General features: G+C 45.5%; 1 protein-coding gene across 2 annotated transcripts in view; it reads right to left on the reverse strand.

Moving 5' to 3' along the window:
* Positions 1-17147, reverse strand: part of gldn (gliomedin) — a 252817-nt gene extending 235670 nt beyond the window's left edge. Inside the window, exon 1 of one of the 2 annotated variants that reach the window (XM_085968628.1) lies at positions 16943-17147. In XM_085968628.1, coding sequence (XP_085824754.1) covers positions 16943-17010 — 68 coding nt within the window. In that variant the 5' untranslated portion in view covers positions 17011-17147. The remainder of the gene's footprint in view (positions 1-16942) is intronic. The other variant, XM_085968629.1, reaches the window with a different exon arrangement.
* Between the last annotated feature and the right edge of the window lie 3645 nt (positions 17148-20792).

Consider the following 20792-nt stretch of genomic DNA (forward strand, 5'->3'; position numbering starts at 1 on the left):
CCCATGAAGAGATGAACACCCTGGCCACGGCTGCCGAAGTAGTAGATGACAGGGGAACCACCTCCGGCCATCTGGTGGTGCGATCTACTATGGTCAGGATGTGCGTAAAACCATGGGAAGGTGGAAGTGGTCCTACCAGGTCCACATTAACATGGTCAAACCGTCGCTCAGGAACTGCAAAGGAGGCCAATGGAGCCTTGATGTGGTGCTGTACCTTGGCCTTTTGGCAGACCACGCAGGTGTTGGCCCATGGAACCTGATGTCGGCCAACTGGAGGCTAGTGGTGTTGGTGCGGTAAGCCTGCACTTCAGGGTCTGAGACTTGGCCTGCTGCCATGAGGACGTAGTCGATGCCCAGCTGGACTGCATGCACGGTCGCGCGGGAGAGGCAATCTGCCACCAGGTTGTCTTTACCGGCCACGTGCTGAATATCTGTGGTAAATTCGGAGATGTATGTCAGCTGATGTTGTTGTCGAGATGACCACGGTTCGGCGGTCTTGGCCATGGCAAAAGTCAGTGGCTTATGGTCGACGAAAGCGGTGAAAGGACGTCCTTCCAACAAGAACCGGAAATGGCGGATGGCCAGAAAAAGGGCTAGTAACTCCCTGTCGAAAGTACTGTACGCCCGCTCGTTACGCCGCAGTTGACGGCTGAAGAATGCCAGCGGCTGCCACGTCCCGTTCACCCACTGCTCCTGAACGGCGCCGATTGCGTAATCTGACGCGTCGGTGGTGAGGGCGATGGTGGCTCCTGGTAGCGGGTGCGCCAGCATGGTCGTGTTGGCTAAGGCGCTCTTGGTGTCGGTGAATGCCCGGTCCATGTCAACTGTCCAGCCCACCGGATCCTTGCCAGACTTGCCCTTGAGGGCCTCGTACAGGGGCTGCATGAGCAGTGCTGCCTTAGGCACGAAACGGTGGTAAAAGTTTACCATCCCGAGGAACTCCTGCAGGGCCTTTATGTTCTGCGGGCGTGGAAAGGATGTCACCGCCTCTACCTTCTCTTGCAAAGGAACCGCTCCCTCTGAGGTAATGCGATGTCCCAGGAAATCAATTTGGTGCAGACCAAACTGACACTTGACTAGGTTGATAATCAGGCCGTGTTGGCTGAGGCATCAAAAGAGGGTGCGGAGGTGAGAGATGTGTTCCTCCTTATTAGGACTGGCAATGAGGATATCGTCTAAGTAGACGAAAAGGAACTTGAGGTCCCGCAGCACGGAGTCCATGAGGTGCTGGAAAGCCTGGGCGGCGTTCTTCAACCCAAACGGCATCCTTAAAAATTCGAAGCGACCGAAAGGGGTGATGACTGCGGTGTTCTGGACGTCTTGCGGGTGCACCGGGACCTGATGGTAGCCTCGGACAAGGTCAACCTTGGAAAAAACGGTGTTTCCTTCCAAATGGGCAGAGAAATCTTGGATGTGGGGGATCGGGTATCGATCAGGAGTGGTGGCGTCGTCATCCACCGCCAGGTTTCGGTACGATGTGAAGAGGCGGAGACCAGGGACTATTCGACCTGCGAATAATCCCTAAGTGTTCCATTGTTGCGCACTCCGCCTTCGCGACCGCAAGTTTGCCAGGTTCGAGGCGCCGGGCCCGCGCATGGACCGGGGGGCCAGCGGTGGTGATGTGGTGTTCCACACCATGCTTCGTGGCTGAGGAGGAGAACGTGGGCCTGGTCAGGTCTGGAAATTCGCCTAGCAGGCGAGCGAACTCATTCGGAGTCGGGAAAGCGCAGGAGACGTTGCGCGACATGGTGTTACTACGGTGGCAAGGGATAGAGTGAAACATGGCCGCATTGATCAGCTGCCGGTTCCTTACATCGACCAGGATACCGTTGGCGCACAGGAAATCTGCACCGAGAATGGTTTGCGAAACCTTGGCCGTAACGAATTCCCAGAAAAACCGCTGGCCGTCGAAGCACACCTAGACCCGCCGTCTGCCGAAGGTCCGAATAGCTCCGCCATTAGCCGCTTCGAGGGGGAGGCCGTGCCTCCCAGCCTGTACATCAAGAGCTGACGTGGGTAGAATGCTGCACTGCGCTCCGGTGTTGCACAGGAACCGACGACCAGAGAGGGTATCTGTGATGAAGAGCAGCTTGCCTGCATTGCCGACTGCTATCGCGGCTGCGGGGCACCCGTTAGACCCGTTCTTCATTGGACGGAGTTGTTGTTTTTTATTTTTTTGAGAGAAGCTGCAGGGAGGGCAGCAACATCTCACCTTCGCGCCAATCCGCGCGTGGTAGAAGCACAGCCCCGCGGGCTGAGGAGCTGGGGCGGCGTCTGTGGGGGATGGGCGCCTCGTGGCAGCGCAGTACTGTTGCGCAACTGCTAATATTTTGTCTGCCTCGGCAGCGAGCGCTACGCAGTCTTCGACCTCGGATCTCACCAAGGCCGCTTGTACTTGCTCCGGTAATTGGCTGAGGAATAACTCTCTGAAGAGAAAGCATTCCGGTTCGGAGCCAAGGAGTGTGAGCATTTGGCTCATCAGCTCGGAAGGTTTGGAGTCCCCGATCCTGGGCATAGTGAGCAGCTGACGGGCGCGCTCTGATTTCGTGAGCCTGAAAACCTGTAGCAACCGCGCCTTGAGAGTCTCATACTTGCGGTCAGTTGGGGGGTTCTCGAGAAGACTGACGATCCGCGAGGCGGTAGAGCCGTCGAGTGCGGAGACCACTTATAAGTATTGGGTCTGATCCTCAACGATGCCTCTCAGGGCGAACTGGGCTTCAACTTGGATGAACCACGAGGTCGCTTGTTGCTCCCAGAACTGCGGCAGCTTCAACGAAACGGCATTTGCCTCCATGCTGTGTTCCTTTTGCGAAATCCGTTCACAAAAGTCGGGGTCACCAATGTAGGAATGGTCAAATTCCTATCTAGAGATTGAGTTCGACGCAGGCAATCAATCAAAAAGGTTTTTAATGTCAAACTAACGAGTTTAAACAGATTGATGCAAGAGAACTATGAATACAGGTCTTAACAGGTCGGAGGCTCCACGAGGACTGCCTGGGCGGTCCCGTGGATGGCGTCTTGACGTCATCACGTTTTTCCCGCGTTTGGGTGATCACGTGATTAGCGGATGACGTCATCGCGTTTGCCCGCGCTCTTAAAGGGACCACGCACTGTACATGCAAACAGTATATACAATGGTACAGATTTAGTCTGTAGCTAACACATCGTTAAAGGGAATTATGTACAGTTGTTCAGAGTCCCTCAGTGGCTCTGCCACACCGCACTATTTTTAATTCAATGGCTGAAAAGTCCAATTACCAAATGCAGGGCCAGGGAGATAAAAAGAAAACGTTTTATTCTAATCTACAAATAACATTTGAGCTTCAGTGTAACCTTTGAAGGTTATCACTTATATAATTTTCTTACATAATAGTGAGCCTATTGCTAATCTTTGAACATTTTCTGCTTGTCATTTTAATCCTTTCAGTTGGCTTTATGTTAGATTATATATGCTATAAGACTGATAACTATTCACCAACATTAAAGATACTTCCGATATAAATTTAAGGTGAACGGTTGCAAAAAGCTGATAGAATAGAAGCATCTCATTACCTTCAAAGAAACCATCAGCCATTGCATAAGCTCCCTGTTGACATTAAGGTATATTAATTATGAATATTGTAAATGTCAGAGGTAAAACCCCTGTTGTTTTTTTGTTACTTAATTAAGTCTATACTGTCAAAATGACTGCAACTGGAAGCATATTCTTACTTGTGCTGACTTACACCTATTCATTTCGTGCAATAGCCAAGCTACATATTTGGTTTCCTTGTCGTTATGTCCTGGATACACCCATCCGTTCTTTTTTTAAGTGAGGGATGTTCTCTTCTATTAGATAGTCCCAATAATATTAGGGCATTAATTGGTGATACTAATGTAGCCTGGCGAAATGGAGCAGCACAGGACACGAACTTTCGTTTTTGGGGTTTTTTATTCTGTATTAATAACTTGGGTCTAGGTTTAGGATGAAATTGTAAATACATAAAACACAGTCGACAAAATACGGCAGTGGCTTGCTGCAAAACAGAACATGAGGCAAACCACAGGTGAAGGCAGTTAATTAACTAACAATCATTATACAAAACAAAACATATCATACCATACATTCGTATGTCCCGTTATCACTTGTCACCTCTTACAAGCAAACAGAAAGTATTAAACTCGTTCGAAACGTAGCCCCAAGGGCTCAACAACAATTTTAACAAAGGTTAACACCAGCACATGGTGGGACAATCTACAAGCATCCCCGTGATATCGAGTGATTTGGGAAACAATATCACTTTAAAACTATGTCTGGCTGCACTAAATGCTGTTTTAGTTGTACTTTACGCAGACTGAGTTCATTTAAAAAGTCATATTCACCCCAACTCTCCTGAGCACACCCCCCACGCTGGATCTAGAAAATGGAGGCTGTGAAGAAAGGGGAGGTTCCTTTGGCATCACATGGCCTTACCCATAACCCTTTTCTCAAATTCTAAAGGGGAAAATGAACCGCGCCATCTAGTGGACTTAAATATTCACTGCATTTTCCCACTTGGCTACATTCTCCCCTGCTTTAAAGTCAACGTCCTCGGTGACTTAGCACCCGTTTTTCACTTCTTTTACAGCTTCTCGAAAAAATGCAGTACCCAGACTCGATAAAACATGAGAGAACACCTCAGGACTGAGTGAGACTGCATTACAGGCTGACTGAGGCAAATGGTATGGGTTAGGGTTTACCCCAGCATTGGCTCTTTTAGTTCTGCGAGGAGCCGGAATGGGTACCTCAACCTCAGTCCCACACTCAGAAGGGTCTGAATGCTCTGGCTCAGAAACAGCCTCTGATTCCTGTACATCTTGGGCGTTACCAACAGGATCATTGTTTACTTTTTCCTCCTGAGTTAACTCTGGATAGGTGACTTCCTCTACCACAACAAACTCAGTATCAGAGGGTTCTGGCAACGATTCTGTCAAAAGAGTGACAGGGGGTACGGTGACAGGGGACTTGGTTCTCGTCCGCCTAGGCTCAGGGACAGGGGTAACACATGGCCTAAGATTAACTCTATGGACCCTTTTTAAAGGACCGCCCTCTACAGGCTCAACTGCATGTGTAGTACCCTGTACCTCCACCACTCTGTACACAGTAGGACCCCACGCATCCTGAATTTTGTTCCTACCCAAAGGCCTGTGTCGTAAGTATACCAACTGACCCACCTCAATGGTTGGACAGTACACTTTGTCTTTGTTAAGTTCAATTCTTTGAGCTGATTTCTTTTCAGTGTACTCTCTTGCCCTTGCATGTGCCTCCTTCAAACGCTCTTGGTGGACAACCAACCACTCATGTTTCTTGTCTAACACTTGCTCCTGACCTAATAAAGCATCTACAGGAAGGTGTGGATGAACCCCGAAAAGCAGATAGTACGGTGAGTAGCCAGTCGTAGCATGGGGTGTTACATTGTAGGCATACACCAACTCAGATAAGTGCTCAGGCCAGCGGCGCTTCTTTTCTGGAGGCAGTGTACGCAAAAGATCACGTAAAGATCTGTTGAATCTCTCACATTGAGCATTTCCTTCTGGGTGGTGTGGGGTAGTGCGGGTTTTCTTTACACCATAAAGCTTACACAGCTCGGCAATGATTTCACTCTCAAAATTTCGACCTCTGTCTGAATGCAATCTTTCTGGGACCCCATACTTCATGAACCACTCTTTGAGAAGGACTTTTGCCGTGGTATCAGCCTTTTGGTCCCGAGTAGGGAAGGCTTGTGTGAATTTAGTGAAAACATCGGTCACCACTAACACATTCTCACGACCATCGGAGGCCGGTTCCAGCATGGTGAAATCTACAGCAACTACTTCAAGGGGCCGGGAGGCTAGAAATGATTTCATAGGGGCATGTATCTTGGGGTGGGGCATTTTTGTCAAAACACACCTCTCGCATTTCTTGACCCACTGTTCCACATCCCCATACATCCCAACCCAAAAACATCTCTGTCTCAAAAGGTTCTGTGTGCGCTCTATTCCCTGATGGCCCATACGATCATGCACACCTTCAAGCATGACTTCTTTCAAACAAGAGGGCAGTAGTAGCTGGTGACACTCACCAACATGGACATCCTCGATTACACGGTACAACAAACCATCTTGCTCACAAATACGGGGCCACTGCTTTAACGTGGATAATACTAGCTTGGATAACTGCGACCTCTCCTTGTAAGTTGGCCTCCGCTGCTCACCCCAAAACTTCCTAAACACGCTGAGGGTGGGGTCTGTGTCCTGAAACTTACGTAGTTCCTCTTTAGAGTAACCGGGAAGTGTTGGTGTGTTACCCTGCAACTCACTACGCTCAGTACTTTCTTCTGCGTCCGAAACACGGATCTGTCTGACTTTACAGCACTTGACTCCTGCTGTCCCTAAGTCTGGTCCTAGAGCTGTTCCCTTGTGAGTGACATTACATATGGCCACACAACCATCATAGTCCGCATCCCCACTGTCTGACTCGGGCTCCCCTGCTAACGGCTGCCTAGAGAGGGCATCTGCTGCTGCATTACAGCGGCCTGGGCGGTACTTGACGTCAAAGTCAAAAACAGCTAACTGAGCCACCCATCTTTGCTCAACAGCACCTAACTTAGCTGTAGAAAGGTGACACAGGGGGTTGTTATCTGTTATGACAGTGAACTTGGAACCTAGAAGGTAACCTCGAAATTTCTCTGAAACAGCCCATTTGAGGGCGAGGAGCTCTAGTTTCATACTGCTGTAGTTTCTGTCATTTCTTTCAGCATTACGGAGCCTCCTACTGGCATATGCTATCACTCTCTTCCTATCTCCCTGCTGCTGGTGGAGGATGGCACCTAATCCTAGGTTACTGGCATCCGTCTCTACAATAAAAGGCTGAGTGAAATCTGCGTAACCTAACACTGGAGCACTGATCAGCTTTTCTTTCAGCTGTTCGAAAGCAGCTTGGCACGCCGCTGTCCATGAACCTTCAAACAACCGTTTTGCTTTTGCTGGGCTGTCTTCCCTAAGGCATGCATTGACTACGTCATGGAGAGGGCCAGCTCGTTTAGAAAAATCCTCAATGAACCTCCTGTAATAACTACAGAAACCAAGAAATGACCTCAGATCTTTGACTGTACTGGGGACCGGCCACTTCTTTACGGCGGCAATTTTCTCTGGATCTGTCCCTATACCCTCCCCTGAAATTTGATGCCCAAGGAACCTGACTTCCTGCTGCAGGAAGTGACACTTTTCAAGCTTTACTTTCAAACCTGTCTCTTTCAGTCGTCTTAGAGCTGTCTCAAGCCTCTCTAAATGGTCCGGGAAGGTCTGAGAGAACACAAGGATGTCATCTAAATACACTAATAGGATGTGGAACACTAAGTCGCTCATAGTCGCTTGCATAAGTCGTTGAAAAGTCGCAGGTCCATTACAGACACCAAAAGGCATTCTGAGGTACTCAAAAAGGCCAAAAGGAGTTGTAAAAGCAGTCTTAGGCCTGTCACTTTCACGAACAGCAACCTGGTGGTACCCACTTGCAAGATCAATGGTCGAGAAGAACTTTGCACCATGAAGGGCATCAAAACTCTCGTCAATGCGGGGCAAAGGAAATGCGTCACGTCTGGTTTTTGAGTTTAGTTTCCTAAAGTCAACACATAGTCGTATGTCTCCATCAGTCTTACGAACTACCACTATGGGTGAAGCGTATGAACTATTGCTCTCCTGGATGACACGCTTTCTTAAAAGCTTAGTGATGTGGTCCCTCACCTCTTTGTACAGTGTAGGTGGGATACGACGGTATGGCTCTGTAACTGGTGCGTCATCTACCAAGTTAATCTCATGCTCAACTTTATCAGTGTAGCCTAGGTCCTCATCCTTAAAAGCAAATACTTCCGAATACCTGGCGAAATGGAGCAGCACAGGACACGAACTTTCGTTTTTGGGTTTTTTTATTCTGTATTAATAACTTGGGTCTAGGTTTAGGATGAAATTGTAAATACATAAAACACAGTCGACAAAATACGGCAGTGGCTTGCTGCAAAACAGAACATGAGGCAAACCACAGGTGAAGGCAGTTAATTAACTAACAATCATTATACAAAACAAAACATATCATACCATACATTCGTATGTCCCGTTATCACTTGTCACCTCTTACAAGCAAACAGAAAGTATTAAACTCGTTCGAAACGTAGCCCCAAGGGCTCAACAACAATTTTAACAAAGGTTAACACCAGCACATGGTGGGACAATCTACAAGCATCCCCGTGATATCGAGTGATTTGGGAAACAATATCACTTTAAAACTATGTCTGGCTGCACTAAATGCTGTTTTAGTTGTACTTTACGCAGACTAAGTTCATTTAAAAAGTCATATTCACCCCAACTCTCCTGAGCACACCCCCCACGCTGGATCTAGAAAATGGAGGCTGTGAAGAAAGGGGAGGTTCCTTTGGCATCACATGGCCTTACCCATAACCCTTTTCTCAAATTCTAAAGGGGAAAATGAACCGCGCCATCTAGTGGACTTAAATATTCACTGCATTTTCCCACTTGGCTACACTAATCACAAAAATTGTTACAGTTTTGGATGTTTTATAGAACTGGTTTCTCTCCACAGCCCCGCAGTGGCTCTTGTAAGTAGACTGTGCCCACTACAATCGGGAAGCTGGTTCTTTTCAGTGATCTGCCTTGAAGGAGTTATGAGAGCCATGGAATAAGTTACCCTACTCACAGCAATCTTCTTACTGGATTAAACATAGTCTCACACTGCAATCCCACTCTCAGTTCGGAATGACGGAATTTAAATTCAGATTGGTTTTACAGATTTCAACAAGTAATATTTATTTACCTATTTACTTCCGTCTTTTGGATGAGACGATAAACCGAGGCCCCGTCTGCCCGCTCAGGCGGATGTAAAAGATCCCATGGCACTACTTCAAAGAGCAGGGTTGTTATCCCTGGTGTTCTGGCTAATATTTATCCCTCAGTCAACATCACTAAAAAACAGATTATCTGGTCATTATCACATTGCTGTGTGTGGGAGCTTGCTGTGCACATATTGGCTGCCACGTTTCCTACATTACAACAGTAACTACACTTCAAAAAGTACTTCATTGGCTGTAAAGAGCTTTGGGACATCCTGAGGTCATGAAAGGAGCTATATAAATGCAAGTCTTTCTTTATAATTAAATATTGATATGAAGTACAATGGTTCGGCAAATACTAGGAGTATGATATAAAGCATAGGAGTAATGGGCAAAGTCTGTCGTGGTCAATTACTAGTCAAAAGAACTACTTTGGATATAAAAAGAATGTTTATTAAAAGCAAATTCCATCTATTTTTGTTCTCGTACCATTTTTGGTTTTAGTGTATTGATGTGTCTTGTAATGAGCCATTGGCAGCCATGCCTTCTGTTGCCTAGGCCCTAAACTCTGGAATTCCCTCCCTAAACCTCTCCGCCTCACTACCTCTCTCCTCCTTTAAGATGCTTCTTAAAACTTACCTCTTTGACTAAGCTTTTGGTCACCTTCCCTAATTTCTCCTTATGTGGCTCAGTGTCAATTTTTTTTTCTTATAATACTCCTGTGAAGCGCCTTGGGACGTTTTACTACGTTCAGGGTGCTATATAAATACAAGATGTTGTTGTTGTAATGTAACATAACTCGCAGACTTGGAACAGCATGAAGGACTTTGGTCAGATACCAGAGCTCATAAAACTGGAACAACCTCCCTCTTTTAGCCTATTCATTTTATTGAAGACAGATTTCCAACCAAACGTAATGATGTTACATTCAAATATTAAAATTGAAAAAAACCATATAGAATACGTGAATAAAACAAGTTACAACATGTGGAACTCAAAGGATTCGCATAACACAATAGGCAGGAAGCCACTTTTATGCCTAAGTTGCATCTAAATCATAATTTTCTAGACAAACGATTCTATCAGCTAAGGTGTAATAGAACGTTCACAAAGGACAATCATTTTGTTCATATTGATTACAAGAAACCTCTGCTATTTACATAGATGCATCCATCAGACATTTGAAACAACAACTTATCTGCTTCCTTGATTAGAAATGAAACAAAACAAAGTTCGAATTTTGTGACAGGTGCCAAATGTAAACGAAGAATGGAAAAACCAAATTCATTCCCTTTGCTACTTCTTGAAATCTCACAAAATGTCTAATATCGATAACAAATATTTAGGAGCTTAATAAAATTCATGACTGAGCTTCTTGCATACTTCAAAATTAATTTCTAAATGATCTAACAGGCTACATTTGCTAATGCCCAAGAATGCAAAGTGTTGAAAATAAAGGTTTCAATGTTTGACAGTATATTAACAGAAACTTTACATGAACATTGGCTAAAACACCCAAGTGTCGACCCTAATAACAACAGAAAATGCTGGAAAAACTCAGCAGGTCAGGCAACATCCATGGAGAGAAATTTGAGTTGACGTTTCGGGTTGAACCCTTCTTCAAAACTGGAAAGAAAAGAAAATAGATCGAAGGCAGGGCTGCGATCGGACAAAAGAAGTGAAAGAAACAAAAGAAGTAAAAGAGACAATGGCCTAGAAATTCGGTGGGGTTAGCGCCCAATTAGAGGCGTTAGAGGGCCTTGCGCCGGAATTATAGCCACGATCGAAATTGCGTTGGGCCCTACCATCGGCGTTAGCCGGTAGCGCTGCGCCGGCACTGATGACGTCATTGGTGTGCGCAGCGTCCCGGTTGCCGTGGTAACACGGCCGGACGCCCAAATTCAGTTGCGGCCGCCTCGCCCGTGGCAGCCGCAACCAACGATTGTTCAACGGGATGTTGCAGCACGTAGCGCCGGCGCATTAGGGTGGAGCGGCGGCCGGCCGCTTTCCCGGCGGCCGCCTGCCCGCACCTCCCTCCCCGGACTCCTCCACCACCCCCCCGCGGCACTGATGTGTGTGGCCCGCGAGCCCGGCACTTCACCGAGGTGCCGGGCTCATTTGTCGGGCGAATCGACCGGTCAGCGGTCGGCTGCAGGCAGCTCCTCCTTAACAGAAGGAGGAGGCCTGCAGTACCCCAGCCTGCCGCACCGCATCGGGTGCCGCAGCGGGGGATTAGCGCCGCAAACCTGCATTCAGCGCCCATAGCGAGGCGCTGAAACCCTCCATTAGCGCCCGCAGCCGTCTGGGCGCGAGGCAGCTGAATTTTTGGCGGGCGCAGCGGCAATTATCGCGGGCGCAAAATTTCGGGCGCAGAAGCCCTGGCGGAGGCAAACCTAATTTCTAGGCCAATGAAAGGTATTAGAAGCTAGACGAGATGGTAATAGGCTGAGATTAGGTGTAAAGTGTACTGGCAGGGCAAGAGATAGCTGCCAGGTGTGAGAGAGAAACAAAAGGAAAGGGGGGGGGAAGGAGTGGAAAAATTACAAGAAAAAATATGTAATAGGGGCCGAGGTTATGATCTGAAATTGTTGAACTCGATATTGAGTCCGGATGGCTGCAGAGTGCCTAATCGGAAGATGAGGTGCTGTTCCTCGAGTTTATGTTGAGCTTCCGTGGAACAATACAAGAGGCCAAGGACGGTGAGGTCCGAGTGGGAATGGAGTGGTGAATTAAAATGACAGGCGACCGAAAGCTCGGGGTCACCCTTACGGACTGAACGGAGGTGTTCCGCAAAGCGGTCACCCAATCTGCGTTTGGTCTCCCCAATGTAGAGGAGACCGCATCGTGAGCAGCGAATACAGTATACTAGATTGTGAGAAGTACAAGTAAATCGCTGTTTCACCTGGAAGGGGTGTTTGGGGCCCTGGACAGTGGGAAGGGGGGAGGTATAGGGGCAGGTGTTACATCTCCTCCGCTTGCACGGAAGGTGCCAGGCAAAGGGGAAGGGCTGTTTGGGGTGATAGAGGAGTGGACTAGGGTGTCTCGGAGGGAGCGGTCCCTACGGAATGCTGAAAGGGGAGGGGAAGATACGTTTGGTGGTGGGATCACTTTGGAGGTAGCGGAAATGCCCTTGTGTGTTGTTAGTTGGCATGATTGGACTAGGATGAGGGTGAGTGTGAGGGGTGGCTAGTGAGATGGAGAAGTGATAATGTAGATAGAGAGGGATGAGTGGAGGTGCAAGTTGGTGTGAGTGAGGATGTGCAGGAGTAGGGTAGGGAAGGCAGTGTGATGGGGATGTGATGAGTGGCACAGCAGGATGAGGTTGAGTGTGGCTTGGCAGAAATTTTTTGTGATCTACTGAGATCATTGAAACGTTTGCGGCACTGCACCCAGGTCCTCCTGACAACATCCCTGCTTGTGTCCTCCTGTGCATTGTGCAACCAGGCTGTGTTGGTGTCCTGGGGAGGTCTCTTCCACCCATGGGAAGGGAAGAGGACCTCCCTGCATATGGAGGGAGTCATGGGAGAGCCTGGGTGCAGCTGTGCACCTCTGTGCAGTGCTTGTTTGTGTTTGAAGTGCCTCAATGCTGTAGAACACTGACAGCACAAATGTCAAACTAAATTTGGGCATGGTCCCTTTAAGGAAACTGGCTGATGACGATGAGACCCGCTTCCTTCGATTGGCCGGGAAATGCGCTCGGCGAGCTTAATAAGCCCAATCATCGGAAAGTCATTTTGAAGGCTGGGATGGAGCCAGCAGTGGGGCCGAGACCCGCCACCGACATTGCCCACCTCGGACCCACCGAGGTAGGGTAAATCACAGCCTTAGTGTCAGTATGCGGCCTTCCTCTTCTAGGGTGTGTTTATTCTTGGTAGCCTTAGTTGTATAAATGTTCAAATCATTTACATGAGTAGACTTACTAAATTGAATCAAATCCATTTGACAACAAAAAGGAGTTTATACTTATAGAAACTTTTACTCAGTTAGCAAGTCTTTCTGCACCATTGAACTACACTGTTGGTTAAAGGGAATTGGTCAAGTGTCACATGAATGTTTCCATTAAGGTGATTTGACTGTACATCATGATTATCAGCAGAAAGTGAACAAAGACAAACCCCAATAACTGCAGACCATTGTCCCTACTTCAATATGTGCTAAAATGCACAGAATCCATGGCGAATGGTTTGAAATTAAGGAAGCCTTCAGGCTTAAAACTCCCAAAAGAATTAAGGAAAAATGAGCGCCTGACCTGCTTCCAGCTTTCTACTTCTGCAGCTAATAATCCCTTTAAGTAGTGCTGGAAATAGCCGCCTCCTGACCTGCACTGCCCCGATTGGTGGATGGGTTGAGTAAGTAGTGGTGGCAGCGCTGACTGACATGAAAATTGCATTGGGGTCTTAACTGCGTCATTATCCCCTATTTACAGATATTCATTAGACTCCCCTCCTGTTTCTGGATTAGAACGGAGGGACCTCCCACAGTCAATCAGCAGGACCCTCAACGAACATCACAAAAACAGATTATCTGGTCATTATCACATTGCTGTTTGTGGGAGCTTGCTGTGCGCAAATTGGCTGCCGCGTTTCCCACATTACAACAGTGACTCCACTCAAAGTACTTCATTGACTGTAAAGCGCTTTGAGATGTCCGGTGGTCGTGAAAGGTGCCAAATAAATGCAAGTCTTTTTACATCTTTTTTGCAATTTTCCTCCTGCTACCTCTCCATTTATATGCGGAAATGAGATGGTAGCAAGATAGGAATTGGTCTTGAAAGCTCCAGTTATCTAATTCATGCTTGCTGCCAGTGGAGCCATGCAAAATTACTCTGATTGTGTAAATTCTATTATATCAATCTCAATTATACAGAGTTTGAAAAGCCTATAAAAACTCTCAATGCATTGCGCAGAAACAACTGTATTACACACTTTTTTGTCTCAGTTTGTCTTGCACCAAATAAACATGACAATGATTAAAGATGATTAAACAGTCTGGAATTGACTCAAGCAATTTGAATTAGCCAGCCTGATCTTGGCACTTGATACTTTCCAATCTCGAGCACAATGTCTTTAATTTCAGGAACAGTGCTGTTGTGCAATGTACAGTCATCACTTATTCTGTCACAAGGACGAGTCTCCTTCACCTGAAGAGCTAAAAATAAAAGGTACAGCGATTCCCGCAGCACGCACTGAGCATGGGAAAGAAAATAGCATTTTTTTAGGAAAAAAATTGTAACCTCCAAATTTTCAGAGAGTTTAACTGAAAAAAGTACTTGTCAGCAGGAATTTCTGGCCTGCGCTGCAGAAAGTCCTGATGCTCCAGAATGTTCAAGCCGGCAAACAGGCTTTCACTTGTTCAACTCTTTTGATGGTGTGATAGCGCGCATAAGAGTTTGGTGGCTGGGCACTGATATGTGTACAGGTTAATCAGATATCTGTTTAGGTAACAATTCAACTCCAAGTATTGAACTGCACAACTGAATGAAGGGAATGTGTTAGCACTCCACTGATGGAGTCCCAGGGACAAGATTTAGAAACATAGAAAAATAGGAGCAGGAGTAGGCCATTCGGCCCTTTGAGCATGCGCTGCCATTCAACACGATCATGGCTGATCCTCTATCTCAATACAGGAAACTTTGGTTTATCCGGAGGTTGTATGTCCGGAAACCTCGATCTACTGGCAGAAATCAGGAGCCATTTTGTTAGGTTTTTTTTCTTCTCGTGGCTTTGTTTTCAACAGTCGGGCTCTGGAAAGTCTCTCTGAAGCTGTTGCTAAGCTACAGAGACGCTTCCAAGGTACGGGCCGACTGTTTACAAGCTGTTGCTAAGCAACAGTGTTTGTTGTCAGATACGGAGATGAAACCTCCGTATGTTTCAACATTAACTTTGTATGTCCGGCAGTTTTGATAGATCGGCAACAGCTCGGTCCCGTCGGTGCCGGATATAACAAAGTTTCCTGTACTGTATTCCCGCTGTCTCCCCATACCCCTTGACACCTTTTGTGTCTAGAAATCTATCTATTTCCTTCTTAAATATATTCAGTGACTTGGCCTCCACAGCCTCCTGTGGTAGAGAATTCCACAGGTTCACCACCCTCTGAGTGAAGAAATTTCTCCTCATTTCAGTCCTAAATGTCCTACCCCATATCCTGAGACTGTGACCCCTCATTCTAGACCCCCCCCAGCCAGGGGAAACATCCTCCCTGCATCCAGTCTGTCTAGCCCTGTCAGAATTTTATACGTTTCAATGAGATCCCCTCTCATTCTTCTAAACTCTAGTGAATACAGGCCTAGTCGACCCAATCTCTCCACATATGACAGTCTTGCCATCCCAGGAATCAGTCTGGTGAACCTTCGCTGCACTCCCTCTATGGCAAGTATATCTTAAGTAAGGAGACCAAAACTGCACACAGTACTCCAGGTGTGGTCTCACCAAGGCCCTGTATAACTGCTTGGTGCACCTGCATGTTTGCTTTCAGTGACTGGTGTACAAGGACACCCAGGTCCCTTTGTACATCATTTCCTGCAACCTTGGCCAACATTCCTCCCCCAAACAGCACTAAAATCAAATTATCTGATCATTCATTCGGTGTCTGGGGGGCCGTGCTGGGCATAAATTGGCTGCTCCGTTTGCCTATCAAACAACAATGGCTGTGCTTTAAAAGCAAGATTGTAAAGCACTTTAGGACATCCTGAGGATGCAATAAGATGCTATACAAACACAAGTCCTTAATTCGTACCTTCTTGGGCAGGGACTGGTGCATGATGTGCAGAGGTCTGAAGGAGAGAAGTGAAATAACATTCAAATGGGGAGAGGAAGTGCATGTGTGAGCTGATGTGATATTTTTCGTGGGTACTGCTGAAACAGGTGTTAACTGAAATTGCATAGAATTGCATGAGTTACCCGTCCTATAGAATTTCACTCTGATTAATGTAATTAAAAGTCCACTTGGAACTGCTCCGTTGAATAATTGAAAGCCTGTTAATTGACTAACTCTTTACTTGAATTGTGCTCAATTGTTGGTTATTTAAATCTGAATAAAACTTCAGCAAAGTAGTACATACTGTACAGGCTTTGGTATTCACCTCATTTTTTTAACTGCAGATTGTCCCTCTTCTTTTTCACTGATTTGTAAAGCTATGTCTGGACACAATTGGGTTTATTAGCTGGAGAATCACCCTGCTGGTGAAGTGATTCTATCAACTGCAACATCTGACTTTTCTAAATCTTTAAAAAAAATTAAAATGGCAAAGACCTTCAACTGAGCTAGTGCTGCAGCTGTGACCCTGTAATCCCAAGAGTGCTAACCAATTTCCCGCCAAGTGTGTGGTATAGCAACAGACCGCAGGAACACACTACCAGGTTTGTTATGATACTTGGCCCTAAATGACCACCCATGGCTACGGGACTGGCTATTTAAAATGGACCGAACATTGTGTTCCGCCTAGTTGCAAAAACCACTATCGACAGGGAGGAGCTGCCTGCGATCCATACTTACCCCATTTATTTAAATGGAGGTCGCAACTTTAAACTGGGAGCTGATCTGGAGCTACCTAACTCTAGAAAAAACACTGTAAGTTGGAGACTGCTGCATACTCAGTTAGGTATGCTAGTATCTTGCAGAATATTCTTTCAGGGGATTAAGTGGCTGAGGTACAGTCCACAGAAGAGTGCATTGTACAAGGCCTGTAGAAGGAATTGGATTAAGATGGAGAGTCAAGTGCCCTTTTCCTGCTCACTCTGTCTTAAGTTCTTATATCGCTATAACTTTGTTCCCGTTCCATGTTGTAATAGTTTTACTAGATCATGCTGCAGACAAGGAAGGCAACACTACTTTGAATTAGGGAGGGTTAGTTCAACCTTCACAAAATCTCCCCTCCCCACTGAGTTGATGGAACTGCTGACAATCCCACGAGAAGGCACAAGCTCACAGTCTGTTAACTCTTTGCTGCAAGGAGTAATCTCAAAGCTTCATGCCTTCAGCTGCCTAGAACCTTGGACATCTCCCCTTCCACTTCTCATGTATCCTGCACTTTAGCTAAAACTCGGTACATAGGTAAACAAGCATAATAATAATCAGGACCAGAAAAATAAGGGTATACTCACATAATTTCAATCTGAAAATACGAATGCTCCCATAATACTTTGTAATAAAACGCAAATTCACATACCATAAATCAGTTGCCATGACAATCTATTATGCATAACTTAGTATTAAACTGACACAGTGTGAGCAACACAACAGGAGATCCACTGGTGCGTATATAGATTTTGAGTCTAGCATGTGTCCAACACCCTTCAGATATCACACTTCAGGCTTCAACGTGTCAAAAGTATATAAAAAGAAACCCAGTCATTTCCTCCTGATTTTTTTTCTGACCTTGATAACCGAGCTTCTCCCCTAGGACAGGAGCCAGCGATTTACAAACAGCTGCCAATCAACAGATATTTCTCTCGAGAATTAGCCTCTAGTTAACTTCAGAACTTACTTGGACCATATCTCCACAAGGAGTACCTGAGCAACAGCTTTTAAGGGACTGGTCCAGTTAAACGCAGCTCCATCTTAACAGCTAAACCTCGCAGTGGGACTCCAGACCCTCGACTACTGTTCAGCAATGCCACAGATGATCAGTTAATACTTACATATATATACACCCACATATGATCTTAAAAGCCCAAAGTGTATCTCATGAGCGAAATGTGTAATGCACGTATTTGGTGATTCACTGCATCTGAACTTACTGTGAAGTTAACATATGTAAGAAAAAACTTCCAAGTGTTGTTGCTGTTCATTGCCAGGAATGACAGAAAGAAAGGAAAAAAACAATGAGTCTATTTAATTTCTTAAATGTACTTAAAGAAACGCAGGAAAAGATTTAACTATCATCTGAACGCACTCTTACATGAAAGAAAATGAACTGCTGCAGATGGTGTGCAGCATTGAGTAATAATGTGAAGTCATCCACCAAAGACAAGTTTACAGGAAACAAACAGCACTTGAGAATCCAGTATGCATATGACAGCACTTGGTGGGGATTTATTTATACTTTACACACTGCAATATGAAGGAACACCTAAGAGTAAACTAGTGAAAGGGAGAGGGGAAGTGACACCAGGTAACAGGTTCGTATACATGGTGCTGTCAGTGGTTTTGGCAAATAAATGAATATGAAAATAGCACATTGGTAAGCTTCAGAACAACGGAAAAAGCCCTAGGGAGACAACATTGCAGTGTAGCGGCAGCACGAGGATTATTAAGTTATTTTTAAACTTGTGCTATAAAAAAAATGATTTAAGCTGGAATGTGGGCTGCAGAACCTCCTCGTGTATGTTATTTTTTCTCCATTTCGGAGACACTTTATATTAATTGATTGCAGTTGGTAAAATCTGTATCCAGTTAAATGAGACAATAATTACAGCTTCAGTCTGCAGTTCTGTATGACCGAGGGGGTTTGGAGCTGGGTTTAATTTCACGATACGGCAGCGCAGTTGCAAAATGAAATCAGACTGCTAATGAACTTACAAGGGCTTCAAAAACAGACTTCAGTGGAAGCTGTGCCCATGGTTCCAAGCCAGAGGCCAGGGAGGGTTCTGTACCGTCACTTCTCCCACATTCTGGTTCATACTCTGCTAGAGGAGGGACAAACTTCAAGCATCTTCTAGTAGGAAAAATGCTCGAATCTATTATGAAGGACGTGGTAACAGGGCACTTAGAAAATAATAATAGGATTGGGCAGAGTCAACATGGATTTATGAAAGGGAAATCATGTCTGACAAATCTGTTGGAGTTTTTTGAGGTTGTAACTTGCAGAATAGATAAGGGGGAACCAGTGGATGTGGTGTATTTGGATTTTTAGAAGGCATTCGATTAGGTGCCACACAAGAGGTTGTTAAACAAAATTAGGGCTCATGGGATTGGGGGTAATATACTAGCATGGATTGAGGATTGGTTAACGGACAGAAAACAGAGAGTGGGAATAAACGGGTCATTTTCGGGTTCGCAGGCTGTAACTAGCGGGGTACCGCAAGGATCAGTGCTTGGGCCTCAGCTATTCATAATCTACATCAATGATTTAGATGAGGGGACCAAATGTAATATATTCAAGTTTGCTGATGATACAAAGCTAGGTGGGAATGTAAGTTATGAGGAGGATGCAAAGAGGCTTCAAGGGGATATAGACAGGTTAAGTGAATGGGCAAGAACATGGCAAATGGAATATAATGTGGAGAAATGTGAAGTTATCCACTTTGGTAGGAAAAATAGAAAAGCAGACTATTTTCTAAATGGTGAGAGATTGGGAAATGTTGGTGCTCTGAGGGACCTGGGTGTCGTTGCACACAAATCACTGAAAGTTAACATGCAAATACAGCAAGTAATTAGGAAAACAAATGGTATGATGGCCTTTATTACAAGAGGATTTGAGTTTAAGAGTAAAGACGTCTTACTGCAATTATATAGGGCCCTAATGAGACCACACCTGGAGTACTGTGTACAATTTTGGTCTCCTTACCTAAGGAAGGATATACTTGCCATAGAGGGAGTGCAGCGAAGGTTCACCAAATTGATTTCTGGGATGGGGGGATTGTCCTATGAAGAGAGATTGAGTAGACTAGGTCTATATTCTCTAGAGTTTAGAAGAATGAGAGGTAATCGCATTGAAACATACAAGATTCTTACAGGGCTTGACAGGGTAGATGCAGAGAAGATGTTTCTCCTGGCTGGGGTGTCTAGAACCAGGGCTCACAGTCTCAGAATAAGGGGCCGGCCATTTAGGACTGAGATGAGGAGAAATTTCTTCACTCAGAGGGTGCTGAATCTTTGGAATTCTCTACCCCAGAGGGATGTGGAGACTCAGTCGCTGAGTATATTTAAGACAGAGAGTGATAGATTTTTGGATATTAAGGGAATCAAGGGATATGGGGATAGTGCAGGAAAGTGAAGTTGAGGCAGAAGATCAGCCATGATCTTATTGAATGGCAGAGCAGGCTCGAGGGGCTGAATGGCCTCCTCCTGCTCCTATTTCTTATGTTCTTATGTTCTAGTTTTTGTCCTTTCATCTTGCATGTCAATTTTACAGTGCCCAGTGATCAGTAATAGTGATGATATATATTGTATGTACAAAACATTAGTTAGGTCACAGTTCGAGTACCGTGTGCAGTTTTGTGTGCCCCTTTATAGAAAGGGCATTACAGCCATTTAGAATGTCCAGCTTAGATTCACCAGGGTGATGCCAGGGATGGGATACTAGTTATGAAGAGAGACTTGGGATACTGGGACTATTGCCTCTGGAGCAGAGAAGGTTAACTGGAGATTTAATTGAATATGGTTTTTTTTACAATTCTGAAGGATTTTAATAGAGTGAATAGGGAAAGACTGTTTCCTCTGGTTGGGAAGTTAGTGATGAAGGTCATCAATTTAACCTTGTTGTTAGAGAGTAAGGAGACAGATTAGCAGAAAGTTGTTTATGCAAAGTGTTATTTTGGACCATATTTTCCACAGAGAGTTGTTGGGGGTGAGACCAGTGCATCTTTTAATATTTGAAGCCGAGAAAGATATACGGCTATGGCAAAGCAGTGGGATTACTCCAGCAAAGACCTAGCACAGATACAATGGGCTGAATGGCCTCCTTCTGCATTGTAAACTTGTATGGTACTATGTTTCCAACTTTTCGTTGAATAGTGCCATGGAATCTTAATAAGTAAACAGGGCCTTGGTTTAACGTCTCATTGGAAAGATGGTAAGCAAACTGAACAACTCCTTTGGTTCACCCTTTAAGATTGCAGAGTTGTTCCTTCACCAAAATCAAAACTGTTGGAAGATCACAATTTGTTTATTCTAATCGCATCATGAAGCAGAATACAACATTAGATATTAAGGGGGAAAAATTCGGTATCGCCCCGTTTGGGGCGCCATTATTGGCGGTGCGCAAAGTTTATCACCTGGCGCTAATTATCA

Source organism: Somniosus microcephalus, chromosome 27 (genome assembly GCF_052327205.1).
Source record: "Somniosus microcephalus isolate GS21.2 chromosome 27, FLI_Smic_1.0, whole genome shotgun sequence".
NCBI lineage: Eukaryota > Metazoa > Chordata > Chondrichthyes > Squaliformes > Somniosidae > Somniosus > Somniosus microcephalus.